Source organism: Bradysia coprophila, chromosome IV (assembly GCF_014529535.1).
Source record: "Bradysia coprophila strain Holo2 chromosome IV, BU_Bcop_v1, whole genome shotgun sequence".
Classification (NCBI taxonomy): domain Eukaryota; kingdom Metazoa; phylum Arthropoda; class Insecta; order Diptera; family Sciaridae; genus Bradysia; species Bradysia coprophila.
Window position 1 is genome coordinate 9,554,898 of NC_050738.1, and position 21,397 is coordinate 9,576,294.

General features: G+C 33.4%; 1 protein-coding gene across 3 annotated transcripts in view; it reads left to right on the forward strand.

Moving 5' to 3' along the window:
* Positions 1-890: 890 nt before the first annotated feature.
* Positions 891-21,397, forward strand: part of LOC119085989 (probable G-protein coupled receptor Mth-like 1) — a 38,911-nt gene continuing 18,404 nt past the window's right edge. For all 3 annotated transcript variants that reach the window (XM_037196554.1, XM_037196555.1, XM_037196556.1), the window contains exons 1-2: positions 891-2,313; positions 3,676-3,892. In XM_037196554.1, coding sequence (XP_037052449.1) covers positions 1,486-2,313; positions 3,676-3,892 — 1,045 coding nt within the window. In that variant the 5' untranslated portion in view covers positions 891-1,485. The remainder of the gene's footprint in view (positions 2,314-3,675; positions 3,893-21,397) is intronic.

The window sequence follows — 21,397 nt, forward strand, 5'->3', positions numbered from 1 at the left end:
GATATAGCATAAAAAGTATGGGTACCATAATTTTAGATTACCATTTGAAGCTCTTGCTGATGTCAACGGTATACATAGGTAATTGATCAAGTTCAATGAATGATTCATATGCTCTACGGAAAGGTAACAGAAAAGACTATTAATACACCTATCTGTTGTCACCGACGTCAACAATGAATGATAATGTCTATAGAGTGTTATGATGAAAGAGAAAGGATATTTTGACAAGTACCACAAGGCAGGTTATAATAAACTGGTTTTCGGTCCTCTCGCTCTCAACGTACCACGTTGAAAGAGAAGTAAATACTTTGACAAGTACCCCAAGGCAAGTTATAATAACTAGTCATCGGTTTTCTCGCTCTGATCATGACAGACATACAGTGTTTAAGGAGAGCGAAAACCAGTTAAATTTAATTGGTCTCGGGGTCAGCTGTCAAATATTCATCAATGAAAAAAGAAATTGAGAGTTGAGCCCAGTTTAAATTTGTATGTGATTTCTCTCATTTTGACGTGTGCCACCGAGACCAGTTTAAACAAAGTGGTCAAAAATCGCTCTCCTTAAACACTGTATCAGAAGTTGTATAGAAGTACAAGATCTGATCTGATATCAAACATTACGTTATGCTCAAAACAAAATGTCAAATTGACGGACACTCACTTCTGTGTTTACTTTACAACAATGGAAAGTGGGAGGAGATTTCATTGTTTGACAGTGGTTGCGTTTCTTGCCATACATTTTGTGCTGTTGGGTATTTAGTAGTGTGGCACTGTAATCATCAATTCTTTTTTATAAATACATCCGCATTCGGTAGCCGCAAGTCTTGAAATTTCTCTTCGTGTCGTAAAACACATTTTTTGACGCTCTGTGCTTGAAGTTTTTGTTTGCTCTGTTTAGTTACATTTTAGACGCGAAGTGGAGAACACGATTTTATTTCAATTCAAAAGCGATTCATAATAACGGGTTTTCTCGGTTTCTTTTTGTTATTTTTTCTATGTATAACAGTGGTTATGTTGTTCACTAGTATTTGACTTTTAAAATCACAATAATTTTCTTTAAAACTATCAAAACAAAGTGTAATTAAGCAGTTTGTTTTTAATTTAAACTTTTTGTCAGTATTAAGAAGTTAGTAACGCGGCGGTGATTATTACAACGTTAACCGGGAATTCGTTTGGCTATTTTTGAGTTTCTGTGAAATTAAAACATAAATAATTTCGAAAAAAGCGAAGTTTTCACAACAATTATCATTTTGCGAATTAAATAAAATTCCCAAATAGTTGCAGAACGACAGCAACGAAATATAAATAATTTCGTTTAGTTATGAAAAATGTGCCTACCTATACACCGTCTGGTATTGTGAAAATTTCTTAAAGAAAAAAAAATTCGAATCGACAGTTGAGAGCAGTGTAGAGGCAATGTGTGATGACAAATAAAAGTTATTTTTAGTTTGAAAAACTTGATCATTGTGGTCCGGTCATTATACGAAGATGATTAAAATGCACCTGCTGAATCACTTTTCGGCAAATTTAATTGGCCTACTTTTCGTGTTTATGTTATGGACGGATTGTGTGCGTTCCGGTCGTGTACCCGTACCAGTGACAATAAATAAATGTTGTCGTCTCGGCGAGGGAATGGACCCAAACAGACAATGCAATATCGGCGGCACGGAAATGTGGGTGCCTCATGTGTATTTACTGAATAAGAAGACTTACTTCATGCCGAAGGGAGAGGCTCCACGTTTCTTCAAAATTAAGGAAGGAACGAAACCAGCAACATGTAATGATCCGGAACTGTTCGTTGGATCTACCGATTTCGTATTATTCTCGAACGGTTCGCTATTTATTTCCGAAAAGGCTCAATTGGTGTCGGGAGACGACTATTGCGTTGAAAAGGACATGGCACTCGTGTGCTTTCCACGGCCAGAAGGTGCCAATTCGTTGACAGCCCCGATCAAACTAACAAAAGTGAAAAAGTGTTGCGGTGTGCAATCGGTTTATCACGAAGAGCTTGCCAATTGCATTGTGCTGGAAGATGGACATGACGTTTTATCGAAAAAGTTGATTAATTCTTCGGCCGTTGATATTGTGTACGGTTTTCCGAAGTGTGAAAGTAATCATCGCTATACTGTCGCGGGCAAATTTCAAACGAACTATTTTGATGAGTCAGATGGATCTGTGACTTCGGAAACTGGAAGGAAGTTCCCGTACAGTGAATATTGCTTGGAGCATACATTGAATGATATTGACTCGAATGTGGATATATTTACGTGTGCCGAACAATTTTCGGGACCAGAGACCGTTCCAGTCAAAACATATGTAAGTAGCGAGGCTTCAATTTATTTAGTTACTAACGCAACATTACTGAGTAGCAACTCTGGTATAATCTTATCCTTTGGTTTTGTCTTTGTGTAATAAATACCTTTTACATGCTACATGCGTCGAAAACCGCCCTCAACATGTACAGGCAATCACATAACTAGGGAAATGAAAAGTCTCGTTTTCTTGTGTTTATTGACCTCGGCTACGCTTCGGACCAACAAAGTTCACACGAAAAATCTACTTTTGATCGTTTTTTGTAAAATACTATTGTTGACCAAGATTACTTATGAGCCCTAGCTAGACTGTGTACATGAGAAGCATGGCAACAAAGTCATGAAATCTGTTATTTCATTTTTGTAGAGTATTTCCTAGTGCTTGATTCAAAATCTATTACTTCAATATTTCTGTCACACATTTCGTTACATAAGACAAAACTAGCCGGAGCTCATCGCTTTTTCTTGTCGTTGTTGTCGATAACAAATGACTATCCGTTTGTCTGTTTCTCTTAGATCAATTTTAGCTCACTCATCCATTCAATTGATCAGTGCCTATATTCGCGAAAACATTTTCACGAATTTTCTCAAATTTTCGTGAATTTTCGCAAAAAGTTTTTTGTGAAAATTTGAGAAAATCACGAAATTTTGAGAAAATTTGTGAAGATATTTTCGCGAATATAGGCACTGCAATTGAAAGTATACAATTATTCATTGTGATGAGGACAAATCCGTTCAAAACCATCTTCTTGATTCAAAACACAAACAATTCTGTTGAGCAATTGAGTTATGTGTGCTATGCACATTGAAACATCGAGCAAGTTGCCATCTTTTTGTGATAGCGATACTACAGAGACAATTCGGTTTTTCATTTCGAAACCATTAAATCTCTTGAATCAATATTTTAATTAAACTCAGATGGCTAACAAGTAATTCTGTGTTTCTCCAGCAGCACGACCACCAATTCTATTATTTATTTTGTTCAATCTGAGTGACTTTATTACTTCGAACAACAGAAGATTGTCGAAGTTATACAGTTTCTTAGCGGAACGATGACAACTTTCTCGGATCAGACAGTAAACAAAACCTACAATACGAAAACATTCGGCTCATTAAAATATGTCCCAGCCTTATATAGCAACACAACGATTTTTTTTTTTCTCTTCACCGGTGTTTGTCTCGGCATGCACAGTTCAAAAACTTCTGTTTTATTTCAATATTTCTCACAGTTTATATATTTTTGTTTTCATGTTTTTTCGTTCTTGCTTTCATACAATTCAGACTGTGATTACTTGTAATGTTTACACAAATATTTCCGAAAAACCGAGGAATAAAATGTTTTTTTTTCTGATTTTATTATTTCCAGGACGTCCGCTTTGTGCTGTATGCCATAGGACTGTTAATATCCGTGATATTTTTAACGGCCACTTTAGTAACTGGATTTTTATTACCCTCAAACCATCATGTACTTCATTGGCGATGCCAAACATATTACGTAGCGTGCTTGCTAGTTGGTGATCTATTGTTGGCAATTACCCAAATATTTGGTAATACAATTGTTGGTACAGCATGTGTTTCAATGGGTAAGTTTTTTTTATTTCAAATATTTTGCATGATAATTTACGGTATGCCACGGAACGATTTCGAGTATTTTGAGGTGATTTACACTCGTCATAGATCATTGTTACAATGCGAATGTTATCTTCTGTTTTTAATGGCTAAGTTTCGTAACAAAAGCTCTGATTTTTTGTTTCAATTCTTTAACTATCAACTGCAACATAAACAAAATGTGACATGAACAGACACTAAAGCTTAATAAAGGTTAAGGTAGTTCCTGATATAAAAATATATTCTCGGAGGTCGTGTGTTACAAAGTATTTGAAAGGTATTGCCTTAGAAGCAGGTCGATAGACAGTTTAGAATTTTTCAGTGAAAAGTTTGAAATTCTGCTGTGTCACTATTGATGTTTCCGTTTCCGCACACTTTGTCTATACACGTTATGTTGTAAACTGGCAGTGCACCGTAAAACATTGTTTGTTTAAAATGTTACAGACGGCAATTCATCTGTTATCTACAACGACTACAACAGTAGATGATGGGCTATTCCTAATGCAGTCTTATATAACAAAACGTATGTTTGAACAAATGAAGTAGAAGATTTTGCATAAATCTCTTGAAAATATTCTACGATTGGAAGTCTCCGACTGAATTTACTGAATTAACTGAATTAAAGTCGACTCTAGCGAGTTACAATTTTTATAAATTGACGAAACACCAGAGAATACATCGCTTAATTAGTGTAAGGGTACATGAATTTATGTTGGGCCTAATCTGTCCGATCGTTCACAACATTTCGACAATTCGTTGATGACTATAATTCTCATGTTATAAACTACTTATTCACATGGAACACGTGGTACAAGTTCCTCAAGTCTGCGTAGTTCATATTATTACCTGTAATTACTGTCAGCAATTTGTCGTGAGAAACGCGCAGTCTAATCGCTGTTATTTTTTTATATAGAAATGTACCCGATAAAGGTGGGCAAAGTTTTCTTTTTAATAAACAAAGTTTAATTTCTCAGTTTTCATTTCAAAGTTTTCAAAGTAATATTCCCCCTCGGTTCAACGGTGCCATGCATTAAAACTTTTTTAGTGACAAAGAAATTATCTTCACAACATTTATTGTTACGGCACGTCGTTGTACTTTGTTCAATCAATTTCACTCGAACAGAAAAAAAGAAACTTTTTTACGGTTATACCTCTCCACAAACTGGTAATTAATGTTACCCGCCTCAGAACGTTCCGAATTTTGACACGATTATGTTGTCCATTTTGCAGGGATAGATGCCAAGTTTGTCAAAAGTCCCAACTCTATCAATCAAATAAATTTCGACTCAAGTCTGTCTTACACACAAAGCAGACATTATACTATTACCAATCACGCGGTCGCTTTTAGATTTCAAACTATTGCTTAACTGATCTCTTTTTCAACCGAAAAAAATTTGATTGCCTCGTAATTAATCAGATAGATCTTGTGAATGAAGTACACCATTGCGGGATTATAATAATAAAAAAAGTTCATTCCAAACATATCATTCTGAATCAAATTCATTATTTTAATTGAATTTCAAACCTGTCACTGCGGTGTTAAAATCCGCTTTACATTTCGATCTACAATATTGATTCTACGTATCTCTAAATTAACTTAATTTCGACGACGGAAACGAATTCCTTTTTTTCATGTAGTCGAAAATAGTGAGGTGTCCAATCGAATTTGACAATAAATTTACGAATCATTTTTTACCTAAATCAATTTACGGAGAACAAGCAATACTAGCATGAGAACATCTCGCACCGTGTTTGAATTTAAAAAAAGAGAGTCAAAATCGAGTCCGAAATCAAACGGATTTTTATTATCGAGATTGAATTTGTTTTGAAAATAAAAATATATTTTCGAATCATTTCATCAGAGTTTGGTATTTTTAATTACTTGGCAGTGAATCAAAATAAATAAATAAATCGAATCCTATATAAGACCAATACCGTTTATCCCATTCGGTTTTTTTTTTCTTCTTTCTTTTTTAAATATGATATACTTAGATAAAATCTCTTTACATGTTTATTTATGTTTCGCACAAACTCGAATCGAGATTTGTGTGCGGTCAAATTGTATGTATAAAATTATCTCTGAATTTGATTGGGAAAAATCGGCAGAAAAAATTGTGTATTTTCAAACGTATTACAATTTTTCAAACCGATTAGCGTCTCGAATAATATTCGTCACGTTAGTTGGAGGTGTCGCGTTCAGCAACACGCTTGCCAAAATCACACATAATATTACGAAAATATTCTTTGGATCATATATGAACAGATGTTATAAAGAAAAAAACGTGTAGACATTTCAGCATTTGACACTAATTTCAGCACTTCTAAATTGTGTGTTGTGTCCGACTATACATTCACGACGACTGAGTTATGTAAATGTAATTTTCTGCTCACTTTTATTTATGATAAACAACGATTAATATTCGTCTCATGCATTTAACAACAATTTTGTGAGCAAATTTTGTTCTCTTTTTTTTGTTTGACCGTGTGATCAACAAAAATCTTGTGTACACTCTGACATCATCGGCCTAATTCCCGAGTAAAAATGAAGCACGAAAAAAAGGTCATAATTTGTCAGCATACGGAGGAGGTCTAACACTCGGAACAGTGCAGGTATCCCTATATGTGAACCTTTATTTATGTCGACTTGCGAATATTTGAATCTGAGCCATCTGATCTGACCTGCATTTATATGAAATTTGAAAAGGTTCATGTAAATCAGGTCAGATTTCCGGTATATCCGGAATATTTCAGGTCTACTTGAAATCTGATCTGATTTACCTGAACTTTAACTTTCAAGGTATCCCTGAACCCGAACTGACCCGACCTGAATTTATCTGCAATCGGAAAATTAGTAGAAGTTCAGGTAAATCTTGTCAGATTTCAGGTATATCCGGGTTTTTTTCAGGTATACCTGAAATCTGACCTGATTTACCTCAAGTTTTGCTGATTTTCCGATTTCAGGTAAATTCAGGTAAAACAAAAAGTTTCAGTTCATTTTCAATATATTCAGCCATTGAGGTTGCAGGTCGACCTGACCTGGTCCGAGTCTTATTGGAGGTCTGGTTAGGGATTTCTTTAGTTCATCTCATTTAACCTGTTACATACGGCAAGCATATATCTACTATTATTCTCGGGGCAATTACTTCCATTGATCAAAGTATTTTTAATCGGTTGATTTCAAATCTTGTACTTCAATTTTTTTAACATGTATTTTACTATATAAGTGACCAGAGCTTGTCATTATTTTTGCCGTCGTTATCAATAACAGATGTATAACAGTCGTAGGTCGAAGACTATATTTTTTGCAATTAAGTGGATTATAGACTGCACCTGGTCATGAATTAAAGAAGCATTTGTACGTGTACCTTATACCGCCTGATCTTCTCATCTTATCATTTTAATCTTCTTATTTTCTCGATTCTATTCTTCCTATATCTACCTCATACATTATCCGTTAGACGGTGTGGCCACATTCCGTTTGGATTTGTTGGCAAAATACTTCTCAAAATCGAATTAATCAAACCTACATGAAAAATCGTTATTGAATAAAACAAGTAAATTTACTCTCAGTCATGCCATTCCCACCGACACACTGTTTCAGACAACAATAACAACCATCTCCATGTCGACGTCTTTCAAATTTCTGATGCAAATACAGAAAATCATCTTTGCCGTATGAGAAATACTCGTACTGCTGGCTCGTTTCTTGTTTCTACAACTACGTTCTCCCAAAAACCTGCTGATTCCAATTAAATTCCTCTGGCAAATCTTACGGCATCAACAGACAATGAAATTTGATCATTGGAAACCACATTATTGAGTGTGGAAGCAGATTTTTCAGTCGGAACCACTTCTGCAGCCAGTCGTACACTGAAATAATAACGTTCAACATAAATGATTTTCATACAATAATGCTTTTGTTCGTAATACCAATTTTGCTATAATCTGATTTCTGTGGTCAGTGAATCGCTTCGTGTAGATGCAGTTATACAAGCATGGTCACCGAGTATATGGACTAGAGACTGATGAATAAAATCCGTATTTGAAAGATGTTCAATTGAAATGACGCCACAACACAGTCCCCACACGCACATTATATGTAGTTCAACAACAAGCAAACAATAGAAATCTTTCGAATAAATATTTGATCATCGATCCCTAGTTAGATTAATCGTATACTCTAAAACCGAAATACAGAATTAATTGTTTTCATCGAACATAATGGAACGAATATTTGATTGTTATTGCATTTTCATTTGGCTATTATATTCAACGATAACTCTTAGCTAAAGTCTGTAATTTAGCGCAAACATTATGATTGATACAACGCAATTTTCGACTATCGAATAAATAAATTTCAGATTCGATAGTTTTATATACTCTCTCATTAAGATCACAACAGCATTTCATCAGATACCAATCTCCAACTGTGCCATGATACACAGTTACAGATGGTGTGAGAAAAAAAAAGTTGAGAAAATAAATATTTTTTTTCTTCGTCCACAATATGAATATGCTCGATCACGTATACCACGTCTTCAACGTCTTCAAGAATATATAACTTCAAGTTAAACTTTATTGCAAATGAAATAAAAATTTCTATCTTCGGCTGTTGTGCATTCTATGTCTATACCTCCCATTCGAAATCATTTCACATTTTATGCAACGCAACAAATAATCTCGGGCTCTACATTATTATTATTACCTCTCTATGAGGTTTGAATGTGTTGAGCAATGGCTTTCTCTTTGCTTACAGTCAATTTGATACAATTTTCTTTCACGACTGTTGTAATATATTTATTCGATACAACAAAGGCAATCGTTTATCTGTTTATTTATTTATTGTTAGTTTCTGCAACGTCAGAAAATGAGAACATCTCGCATAGCATACGAGATCGATATGGATGTAGTATAGGTTGTGTGATCTTGAAGAAAAAAAAAATTGTTCTCCATTGGATGTTCACCTACACACGATATGGTTTTACATGCTTCAGTACCGAAAATTGTTATTTTCATTGTAGCAAATCGATGGATGGGTAATTATGAGTAGATTCAACCTGTAAAATTTACAATGTAACTTAAAGACTACAGTCGAGAGAATCGGTATTTTGATTATAGGTGATTACTGCCCTTGTCTTCTATTCAAAATTCTTTTACTTAGACAACAAAGTCTCCAAGTTACATAAATAACTATTCTTCAGCGATTTTTTTTAAAATTTGTTTTGTCGATTGTGAAAAAAGTGACTTATTTACTCGACTTCGACATTTATGGCAAGGTAGTTTCAAGGTTATTTTAACTGAGTTTCTTCTTCAGAAAGATCTTTTTTAGCCCCGTACGAAGTACTGGGGGCTTATAAGATTAATATGCCGTTTGTAACACGTCGAATTGGAAGCAGACAGTAAGGGCAAAGCTTTTGGTTATGTTCATAGATGACGAATCCGCAATAAAAAAAATGTCCGTCCGTCCGTCCGTCCGTCCGTGACCCCTCTAGCTTGAGCAAATCACAACCTTTTTTCAAAATTCTTTTTTTCCCCGATTGGTATCGACAAAAGTAAGGTCAAGTTCGAAAATGGGCATGGTAGGGTCGGCCCTTCCAGAGCTAGGGCCCTATAGGTGTTTTTCAGTCTTTCGACGATATCTACCGAAATACGCACGTAATAGCTGCTTGTGATATATCAAATGAAAGGTATTGACGAGTAGAACAAAGTTGCTGAACATTGTTTTTGTGTAGGATGCAACGCGAGCTTGTTGGGAGGGCTCAAAGGTCGTTACTCGGCCCTAAGTTTTTTTCCACATAAATCGAGTAAATCTCATCCGATTTTGCCAGATTTAGTTTTTTATGGAAGGTAATTGAATACCGAAAAGAACGTGGCGAAAAAAGTTTCAAATTTGGGCCCTTGGACTAAGGCCGCTACTCGGCCCTAAGTGTTTTTTGCACATAAATCGAGTAAATCTCATCCGATTTTGCTAGATTTTGTTTTATTTGAGAGATAATTGAATACCGAATAGAATGATGGCAAAAAATGTTTCAAATTTGGGCCCTTGGACTAAGGCCGCTACTCGGCCCTAAGTGTTTTTTGTACATAAATCGAGTAAATCTCATCCGATTTTGCTAGATTTTGTTTCATTTGAGAGATAGTTGAATGCCGAATAGAATGATGGCAAAAAAAGTTTCAAGTTTGGGCCCTTCGACTAAGGCCGCTACTCGGCCCTAAGTGTTTTTTGCACATAAATCGAGTAAATCTCATCCGATTTTGCTAGATTTAGTTTTTTATGGAAGGTAATTGAATACCGAAAAGAACGTGGCGAAAAAAGTTTAAAATTTGGGCCCTTGGACTAAGGCCGCTACTCGGCCCTAAGTGTTTTTTGCACATAAATCGAGTAAATCTCATCCGATTTTGCTAGTTTTTGTTTCATTTGAGAGATAATTGAATGCCGAATAGAATGACGGCAAAAAAAGTTTCAAATTTGCGCCCTTGGACTAAGGCCGCTACTCGGCCCTAAGTGCTTTTTGCACATAAATCGAGTAAATCTCAACCGATTTTGCTAGTTTTTGTTTTATTTGAGAGGTAATTGAATACCCAATGGAAAGTTGGCAAAAAATTTTGGGTTTCTAAAATAATGTCGTAAATTGTTGGTTTTATTTGAGAGGTACTTCGTACGGGCTTTCGTAATTGCGCTATGCGCAATTTTAAAAATGAACACTTTCAGTAAATTTGACCATGCCCAACTTGACTTGCATTTTGGTAACAGACGCATTAGAGGGTTGTAGACGTATTAGGGTTCCGGGCGTATTACGGCTACGGTCGTATTATGGTTACGGACGAAATAGGATTACGGATCGTACGGGGCTAAGTCGCAGCAAACGCTCCGACTGTTCTGATGCCTTGCTTTTTTAAACAAACCGATGATGATGATGGTGATGATACTACCTACTCCAGATCAAAACAACAAAAATGCTACAAAGTGCTATTCAAGTTTGACTGGCTCTTTGATCTTTATTTAATAATAGGTTCGGTTTAAGGGTCATGAAAGAAATCAATGATTTTTTTCATCGTTGGTTTAAAAAAATTATAATTTCAAACACCGAAATATAGTCAAAGTCCAAAAATAAAAATAAAATCAGAAATCAAAGAAAATTCTTTAAAAATATTTTTATTTGACAATTTCATCTTTAACGTACCGTAAAATTCAATTTTATGTAACGTACAGCAACATCCGAAACTAATATATTGGGACGTCTCGTTTAATGTATTGAATTAAATTAACAGATGAGAGGTGCACAGCAAGAACACGGCCGACATTGTGCACTTGAACATAACACAATTCGTTTATGTTTCGTTTCATTTTTTTTTGTAGTAAAAGAAAACTTGTTATTATCCCTTCCACAGTGAGATTTAACAGGTGAATTTGACCTGAAAGACAATGAGAACGAATATTGCAAAAACGTTTTTAATAAAAGTATGTAAGTGTTCGGTCTCTTAATGGTAAGAAAATTAAAAGACACAGAGAGTTTATGATTTTACTCAAAACGACTTTAAAAAACTAAAATAATTTTCCTCGTTTTCATTTTAAAATATTCACGTGGCGTTAATGTTCTTTAAAAAAAAAATTGTATTTTCGTTATTTTTGTCAAGATGTTTTTTATTCAATTTTATGCGCATTGAATGCTTCTTAATGGTATTATACAAATCCGAGAGGAAACATCATTTGCATTTTATATTTCATGAAAAGGTAATTACCTCGCGACATTTACGATCGCTGTTATAATTTAAATTGCGGAAAACTATTGAAAATCGGGAATATTCTATTTATGAAAGTTATTATGCAACGAACCGAATTTTACGTATAAGAATTGTATGTATCAGAGGAAATTCTTTGTGTTGATAATGCAAGCAAATAACAAACAAAAATAGATTTTGTTCTTCGGACTGAATATGAAATTAAAATCAGTGTTGCTGTTCGCTGGGCGTGCAAAGTCAATAAACGATTCCAACGATCAACGGTAGGAAATTAGCAGCGATTTCTTTTTGATTCTGACAATATTTTACTTTTAATTTATAATTTTAACGACCTGATAAGCTTTCTTAACTTATTTTTCTGTTTAAAGGGTTTACAGATTGAGTTTTGAATCTGTAAACCTTTTGTAAACGGCAAGCGTATCGTGATCTAATAATTGAATCTGGTACTTCTTTTGTTAAAATTGTATGAAAAGAATTGTAGATGTAGGTCCTTAACTTACTATCGACATAACGAACCGAGAAACCGATTTTTTTTAAAAATATTTTTTTTATTCGACGAAAAAATTGTTCTAAGATATGACCGCAAATTATAAAGTCAACAAACCCTCCTACAGCTGTCTCAATGCTGCAGGCATTTACCTTTTGTGTCAGATGTAAAAAAACAGTTAAGTTTTGATCACTACAGTTCAACCCAGAATGTCGATAAAAAAAGTTGCAAATTTGAAGATTTTTGTTTTGAAGGACTAGACTTTGAGGAGTTATATAAGAAAACGAATGAAGAGCTGCTTCTATTGAAAAACACAAAGGAAAAATTTAATTGTGGCTCATTGTCGATAACAGGTTTATGAAACATTTCCAAATTGCATGGCTTGAAATGCTATGCTCGTATGTCCAATTGCTGTATTTGGGTCTACAAATCCAAATTTTTTTCATCATTCTAATAGCTTGTCGGTAATTCTTGTTTCATTTACAAAAAATGGACGTAACATTTTTGTGGTTACTGTTACTTACCATCGCTATCTTACACTGTTAACTATGTAACGAACATCATAACATGTGACCAAATTCTTCACAACTCAACACCACCGCCACAACACACAAAAAGCATAGCCGAAACGAATTAAATTTTAAAATTCACCAGCCATAAATCAAATCGTACGGAAGCATACATACGAGCAAAACATTTCAAACCATGCAATTTTCGAAAACTCATAAATTTTTTACGAAATTCTGTTGACCGGATTAAAATTATGCAAAACCATTAAACCGATTTCTAAATGGTAACTAATTGATAATGACATCGTAATACATTTTAAACAAACAAAAATTATTTATAACTTGATACGATTGCGGAGCTGCGGACACAATTTACTTATTGATGTAATTAAGGTATGATGAGCACAGATTAGCCATTACTGTGAGAATTAGTTCATATCAAATATCGGTTGAATTGTATGTACGCACTTAATTATAGACGTTCATATTAATATATAATGCGTTAAGTGAATGTGTATAGCGTTCGATTCTGCACGATCATATTGCTGTAGTACTGGATGTGAGCGGTCTGATGTAACCGTAAGGTGGTTTTTTGTGTAGTTCGAACAGTTATTTCGATGACTTACAACTATCCGTACTATTTGATTACAATAGCAGTTATTCACCGAGTTTGGCTCCATTTTATTGCACTTTATCACGACGTTTCATTAAAATTAAACTGTAAAAATGTTTCAACTTAGAACAAAGTGTAATTAAGAAAAAGTTACGAATTTTATCAATTAGAATGTCCCTCTCCCTCGTTCCAAGCCCATATTTTCATCTAAATGAAATGAATTCGAATATACATCATGTTTAGTCAAGGGAATTTTAATAATTTGCCCGATTAGAAATGCTAGAAATGTTCAACGTTTTGCATAATATACAATTTAATGCGTATTGCATATTTCGAGGAATTTATAATATAGAGAGGGGTCCTTTACGTTTGTGTAGACAATGTTACCGTTTGCCATAAATAATTTAACTAAATTGGAATTAGAAGGGATATGGAATATATACGAACTATGTAGGGACACACTCCGTTCGTGGTGTGATGCAGAGTTAGCATGAAAAATTACCGTAAAATAACAAATCGGAACGAAATTTAATGATTCGGAAACATTATTTGAAACCATACAGTCAGATCATGTTACAGTATGGATCACCTGAAAATGTTTTCACATTTTTCGTTCTTATAGTTTGTAGTATTTTGATACACAACGTCTCATATTTCACATATTCCAAATGTTACCCAATTAAGAACTTGATTCTCTGCATACTACGAAGCATGGATCTTGAAATTTAGAGTCAATTTTCAAATTTTGATTTTAAAAAGTTTATTCATACCGTCTGTTGGCTTCGTTTCTTTTAGTTAGATATTTTAAATAATGGTTCGAAAACTTTGAAAATTCATAACAATCAAACCAGATGAACCAAAGTCTATAAGCAACTAAAAAGGTAATGCAAACTTTTAGTCACACCATACCTTTCCGTAAATTTGAGAGCCACATAATATTCTCTTCATTGTAGAACCTACGATTCAGTAGAACTGATGAGTTGTTTTGAATGTGATAGCTCGAATTCTGGAAACGTAATTTAACACTGAGGGTTCCGCTTATTTTTGAGTCCTTCAATTGTATATCATCGGCTTCAACAATCTCGAACGGTGATATTGACACCATTCAAAACTTCATGTGTTTCACCTTTTAATCATTAAATCTTTTACCTCTGTTGATGAAAGTATCGCCCAGTAGTTGGTAAAAGAATCTTTTACTTCATTTGTTTAAACATTCATTTTTCTATATAAGATCGCATGAACTGCGGTTTATCGCTGTCTTGTCGTTAATGTCATTAACAGATGTGGGATCGCTCTTACGCTCTAGTTTTCTTGAGTAAGCTAAAATTGCAAGATTAAATGTATGCTCCCTTCAAACAAGAAAATTCGATTAATAGCATATGTTAAATGTGATTTCGTTTTCTAATTCCAGAGACTGTCATAAACTGTCATAAAGTCGGAATTAAACCTATTTCTCTAAGATTTAACAGACGTCGTCTCCAGCGTTCTGGAGTGAATTGACAATAAATATTTTTATATTTTGAATTTTATTACCCATAAAACAGGAGATGCTTAGATTTTTATTTCGTTTTGTTGTTCTCGGTTCTCTTACACAATTTGTTTGTCCAGCAACCTTACATGTGTATATATTCGATACATAAACAAAGAATATCAACAAAGTCTTTTACATTTTAAAACGAAAAATTTACCGATCCAATTGTCCGTTTTGTCAGCAGAAACATGAGAAATAAGAGGAAAAAATATCACGAAAATATTTTTTTTTTAAATAAAATAGAAAAACTAAATCCATTGAAATAATTCCTTGAAATGTGAATATCTGTACATGTCTGTCATACTTGCTTATTCTGTCTGTTTTGTTTGAAAAGGTGTTTTATTAATTTTCGAAAATGGCATATCACAAACAACAGACTCGGTTAAAATTCCATTGAAATGTTTGTTATTTTTTTTCCGCTGTATTTAACAAACTTTTAACAATTCTATAAGCATTATGATTCAGTTATATCTATAAATAAATGTTACAATTTATATTACACATTCAGAAGTTAAATATTTATTTTATAGAAATTAACGATCGGAGATTCGCACATAATATACCCATATGAATTCGAGACACGAAACATTTAAATTTTGTGCCTGAGACAAAAGTTGATGCACAACAAAAGAAAAAGTTTTCGATGTTCTGTGATTTTTCGTCATTCGGCAGCGATTTCAATGACAAAATTTCATAACTTACCGTCAGAAACTTTTCTTTTGTTTTGCTGTTCTGTGTCTACTGTATCGTCATTTCTCCTATCAAGGGAACGTATAACACATTATGACATAAACAGATAATGTAACCAACCGTGCTTCAATTTAATACTAACAGGCTGTAAGATGGCTTTTTCAACCCCTTTCCATGGATTAACGTTGAAGACACAATGACTGTATGAATTAATAGCTGGTCTTTAAACTAAATACAAATGAACATTATCGCGTCATTTATGACATCTCATTTATATATCGCGTCATTGTGACAACTCATATATTTAAATGCGTCACTCACACTCTGTAAATGCCATTCAAAACGTTACCATTACGGAAATGTTTCAAAAAATTAAATTTTGCAAACATGTCGAGTGCTTTCACACTGTGATTTTTATGTTTTGTGCGAAAAATGCAATTTATTGTCCCCAAGTGAATATTGTTCAGTGAACAACTTTTGTAGATATTGCAAACGGAGCGTCTACCCCCCAAGACGTATTCTTTACAAATATATTTTATTGAATTTCTAATAATACTCGAATTCTTGGTTTTCTTGGATTCCTTTGAGGAATTTTGGGAAGAAATCAAAATCTTCATTCTCCGCATTAGTACACAGTGTCAACATAAAGTTTTAGAAAGGAAGAATTTTTTTGTTCAATAAATTTCGTAAAATTAAGATAAAGAAAATTGTTTACGTAAACTAGGCTCCCCAACAGTAAAAGTTCTATAAATACCACAAAAAACTAAATCAGATAAATGTAATAAATTAGTCCTCCTATCGTCCAACGACTGTTTCCAGCTATGTTTATTAGAATAAAGTGTTTTTTTATCAATAAATTTGGTCCTAACTTCGCATTACTTCAACATCAAAACACAAATTTTTATTAATAATTTGTAAGATTACCTTTTTTCTCAAAATGAATCTCTTTATTTTTCAAAAAAATGTGTCGCCAAAGTGATACACGTTGTCAGCGTCCAAAAATATAAAAACGTTTAATTTATTGCTACTCTTTCATCGAATTCAATTTAAACGAAATTAATTCTCTGGACTTTTGTCGTTCGTTTTTTTTTTCTTCGTCTTTTCTTTATATGTTTTAATGTAAAATAACGTAAATCTTAGTGTCACATTTAACTATTTAATGTTACATCTATAATTAAATTTCAATCTGTTCTCTACCCAGAAGTCCCTCGAGCGATTATGCAAATCCTTGTAAGAGCTTCGCTATTTCTTCTTTAAATTTCAATTTAAATGAAAAAGAGTCGTGTTTGCACAGGGAATTTTTCCGTTTACATAACACTTCCTTCATGAACTTCATGAATTCATGCTTCGCCTTGTATGTTTTGGACTGTATGCAAGAGTTTTTTTTTGTCGCGTTTCTTCTCTACAACATATTTGTTTATATAATGTGCTGTAAAAATGTATGCTGAATATTCCCATCAATAAAGGCAGGTTTCGTATTTACGACGACAAAAAACATATTTTATAGAAGCGTACACGTTCCTTCTTATCCATTCATATAAATTGTAGAAGAAAAAAGAATTATTCTTATTATATTATTTATGGTCTTATGTGTATTTAGACTCTGATCAGTTTGTAGTTCATTTCGGTCTGGAAAAATCACATGAGCGTGTGTTCTCGACCTATGTAGTTATTCAGTAAGTTCGAGTTTTAACAGGCATTTTATACATTTATAATATGAAAAATATATATTATTTGTATGTCGCCGCAAATGCCTGTTTTTATTATGCGTGTTGGATTGGATCTGATGAAATATTTTCGCCATTTAATGACACGTCATTTAACTACGAATAAAACGTGTGTACTTGTTTTCCAATGAACGATATTAATTACAATGGATCGGTTGTATAGAGCTTGTGAAACAATAAATTTCCCAATGAAATCATACACCTTCTTGCGACGATTTAACTTATATTAACTTGCGTATACATTTATAATGAGCAATTGTCGATCTATGTCTGCAACATAATAACAAATTGATTAGGAGTGTATAGCCGCTCAGTAATACATATTTTACGTTCTATTGATATACATTCAATCAATGCAACATTACAATTATTATGAATTATTTTCTTATTATTTACCAAACTATGTGTCTGTGTCCTTGCATAATATGATGTAGTGCCTGGATACATAAACACATACCCATGTTTCGCACCCTCTCTGAAATTATTTTCTGTGTATATTTCGAGGAGTATAAGTGGATTTTATGTTGGCATTTAGTGGATATCGTCAGCTTATTTATTGTGAAAATGTAAAGAAATTGTGTACATACAAACTGCCGTTGCATGAAATTGAATTTCATATTTGTGAATCCAGACTTTTCAACTTTTGAAAGAGCATCGTGATTGCAATTTGGAGTGTTGAAAGTTGCATGTGAGATTGATGTGTTTGCGAATACATGACGCCTACATTCTTCAAAGATTCAGTCGAGGATACAAAAAATATAGAAATCTTTCTAAACGTAATAGTAAAGGAACGGCTTTCTATGTTAGTTTTCATTGTAATGTTAACATTTTATAATCGCCTGTCTAGCGCATTACTAACATGTATCACTCTAATGAAAGATCACACTTTTTCCATACAAAAATACGTATTTGAAAAGTACGCTGCCATGATATCTGTTAAAGACAGTTTTAATTATCAGCATTTGCTAATCCACACTAGTGTATGCGTGGCTCCTAAAGCTAAAAATATGGCATCTACGCCCTATCGATTGATTTCATAGTAATAAAATCTATTACTTCTTTTGATGTAGCCTGATTGACACAAAATCTGTAAATTCATTAGTTTTAACATGTATTTTCCTGTATAAGAAGGCATCAGCCAGAGGTCATTGCTTATTTTTGTCGTGATTATTGATAACAGATGACTAAACGTTTCAGTTCTAAAATTGACGGGTTTCACCTCATTTTGGGGGAAGTGATACTTGAAGAGCCTCTTATTTGATTTGTCTGAATGAGACTATTTACGTTGATGCTCTACTCAATTTTAAAACAAAATTGCAACAAACCAGAACTTCTTTCGAGGGACACAGCCTTAATAAAAAACCGAATCCAGCCAACACTCAAACACTTTGAAATAAATCGTAATCCAAAAAAGGCGATCACACCAACTGAATTCATACGGTTCATTATTTATCGACATTTATTTATTCTGATCATTGAACTTGTGGGTTCGTGCGTCTGATGTGTTTAATGTAATAAAAGTGAAATGAGAGAATCTGTTTCACGTTTCTGATTGTATGCGCTGTTCAAAATTAATTACTTCAATTGCATTTCCTCTAAAATCTCTCACATCATGTTCAGCCGGCACAATTAGTCTTGGACTTAGCATGCGTTACTAATTCATCCAATTCACAGAACATTAATCTATGCAAACATCCATCAATTTAGACAAATTACAAAAGTGTTTGATGCTCATATCTTCATTCGTATAAATGTATATACAATATTTTGCGATTAACCAGTACGTGCCCGTTCATATATTATTCAATTTAAATTAAATTAACGTACAAAAAAGAAACGAGTATGTATAAAACCTTCATCCATCCCACATGTTCCTGTTCTCTTTTAAGAAGATACATTTAATGGTAATTCGCCGCAAAAAAATATGAAATGAAAATTATTTTTTTTCTTTCAAAGATTGTCTTTATACTGAGCTGCTACACACATATGTCGTTTATTAATTTTTTTCTACAAAAATGAATTGTTTCTGTTTTTATATATTTATAAAAAAAATTGCAGTTCGTTGAGTCCATGTTAATGATCCAATTAGTTAAGCTCGCAAAATTATAGCAAACATCTCAAATTAAAGATGAATGTTCCGTTCGTTCTTTTTTATTATCCTCGAACGGAAGACATATGTTCCAACTATATTTATAAAAATGTCTAGATTCCCTGAGGTTTTATTTTACAATCTTACATTCTTGTAATCTTGTTGCTAATTTATAATAAAAACTAAGTCGTTGAGCAAGGGGTTTCGGTTGGCATTTTACTCAGAAGGACTTATTCAATTTGCTTTTTACTTTGTCACTCGGATTACTCAGATCTTAAAATAAAGGCATCTTACTATCACATGGAAAAATTGACAATGACATCTTTGTCAAAGAAAGAGCTTAACTTAAAATTAATTCCAGATAAAAGCAGGTGACTCATCCCTCTTATTTTCTTAACAGCAACCACACATGAACTAACCGTACGGTTTATAGAACAGTTCGTACAGTCAAGATTTGAATTTTTATTTAGAAATTCGGTAATTTGTATTCATGTGAGTTAAGTTGATATAATTTTCCAGTGGTTACGTCTCGATAGTAATTTACTTTCTTCAACGGTATATATTTCCAGCATAGTTTTTTGCACACATAAATTTTGCAATCGACAAAATTAGTCTATAGAGGGGTAAATTACTCATGAAAACTTTAGACATAGAAAATCCAGTCGAAAAATATCAAAATTGTTGCATGAGTTTTTCGCTAGCCCACAATCATCAAAAATTTCGATTCCCTTTTAAATTTAATACATCACAGTCCAGCTGCACGGAAATATCATGACTTTAATTACCGAGTGTATTCATTTTGCTTTGTTTTCCATTGCAACAATAACGAAATTCCCAGAAATATTCATTCATTTTTCGGTACCAGTCATTATTCAAATTTTTATGTTAATTCACTATCATTATCCTGTGTATATGTTATAGATAGTCACGTATACACTTTCACGTGCAAAACATACGCTCACAACTATTTCAGACACTTAGAATATTGACAGAACAAACACAACGATAAAGGTGGTTGATTCTGTTCATCTTTCTTTGAGTGTAAATAAATAAATTTTAAGTAGGCAATATTCACAACGGAACAAATTAGGTAAAGTACTATTCATCAGACAGTTAAATTATGATCATTTAATATTGCGATTAGGTGGGGTATCCGGTAACATCACTAAAAAAAATGTTTTATTGAGAAGTGCCCACGAAATCTTTAACGTATACTCGAAACGAGAGTCATATTTATTGTTTCCATGAGAACTCTTTTTATCTTTGCAACAAGACTTAATAAAATTGGTCGAGTGAAAGTACCTGCACGTTTTCTAAATGTTTCTGTTGAACAGCAAACGATTATATTGATGGAAAAAAATTATTATTACCGACCATTCCAGAAAGGATTTGTTAATAAATGCTAGTTAAAGGTATGAAGGTACTTGAACAGATACGTTGTAAAATGTTGTTACCATGTGTGCGTTTTTTTTTGTTTCTTTCTTTTCGTTCAACTTCATGTTATGTTAGCAAAATATGCTATCAAACGTTGCAGTATGGTATCTATACTTGACTCACGTAACAATGAATGCATGTGACTAGAGGTGAAATAGGTATACGAGGTATTTAAACAGAAAAGGTGGTTTATGTGCAAGCATAATGCTGTTTTGATGTTGAGGTATATATGTCTAACTTGTTTTACGTTTTCGTCCGGCGTCTACGTGTCGCCCCTTTTCATAATTTGGTATATCACTCGGCTTCCTCGTACGAGCGCCGAAGAAATAGTTACACCAATCAAAAAACGTAAAAAAAATCATTTAGAAACCCTAAATTAACATCCCTTCGATGCTTCATTTTATTTGTAGGGAAACATGGAAACAATAAATTTAAATGAACAATGTAACTATGATAATTCTTTCATTGCATGAGAAACCATGAATCGCTGTATATTTCCAAACGAATAAAATGTTTAATCAATTTTTTTTTCCTATGCTGTCGTATACGGCATAATAAAAAAGATTGTATAGATGCGGGTGCGTCTTTCATGAAACGTTCGGTTCTATAGGGTAATCATATACGCTTCGAATGATAGGAAGATTGATGAGTCTGTTA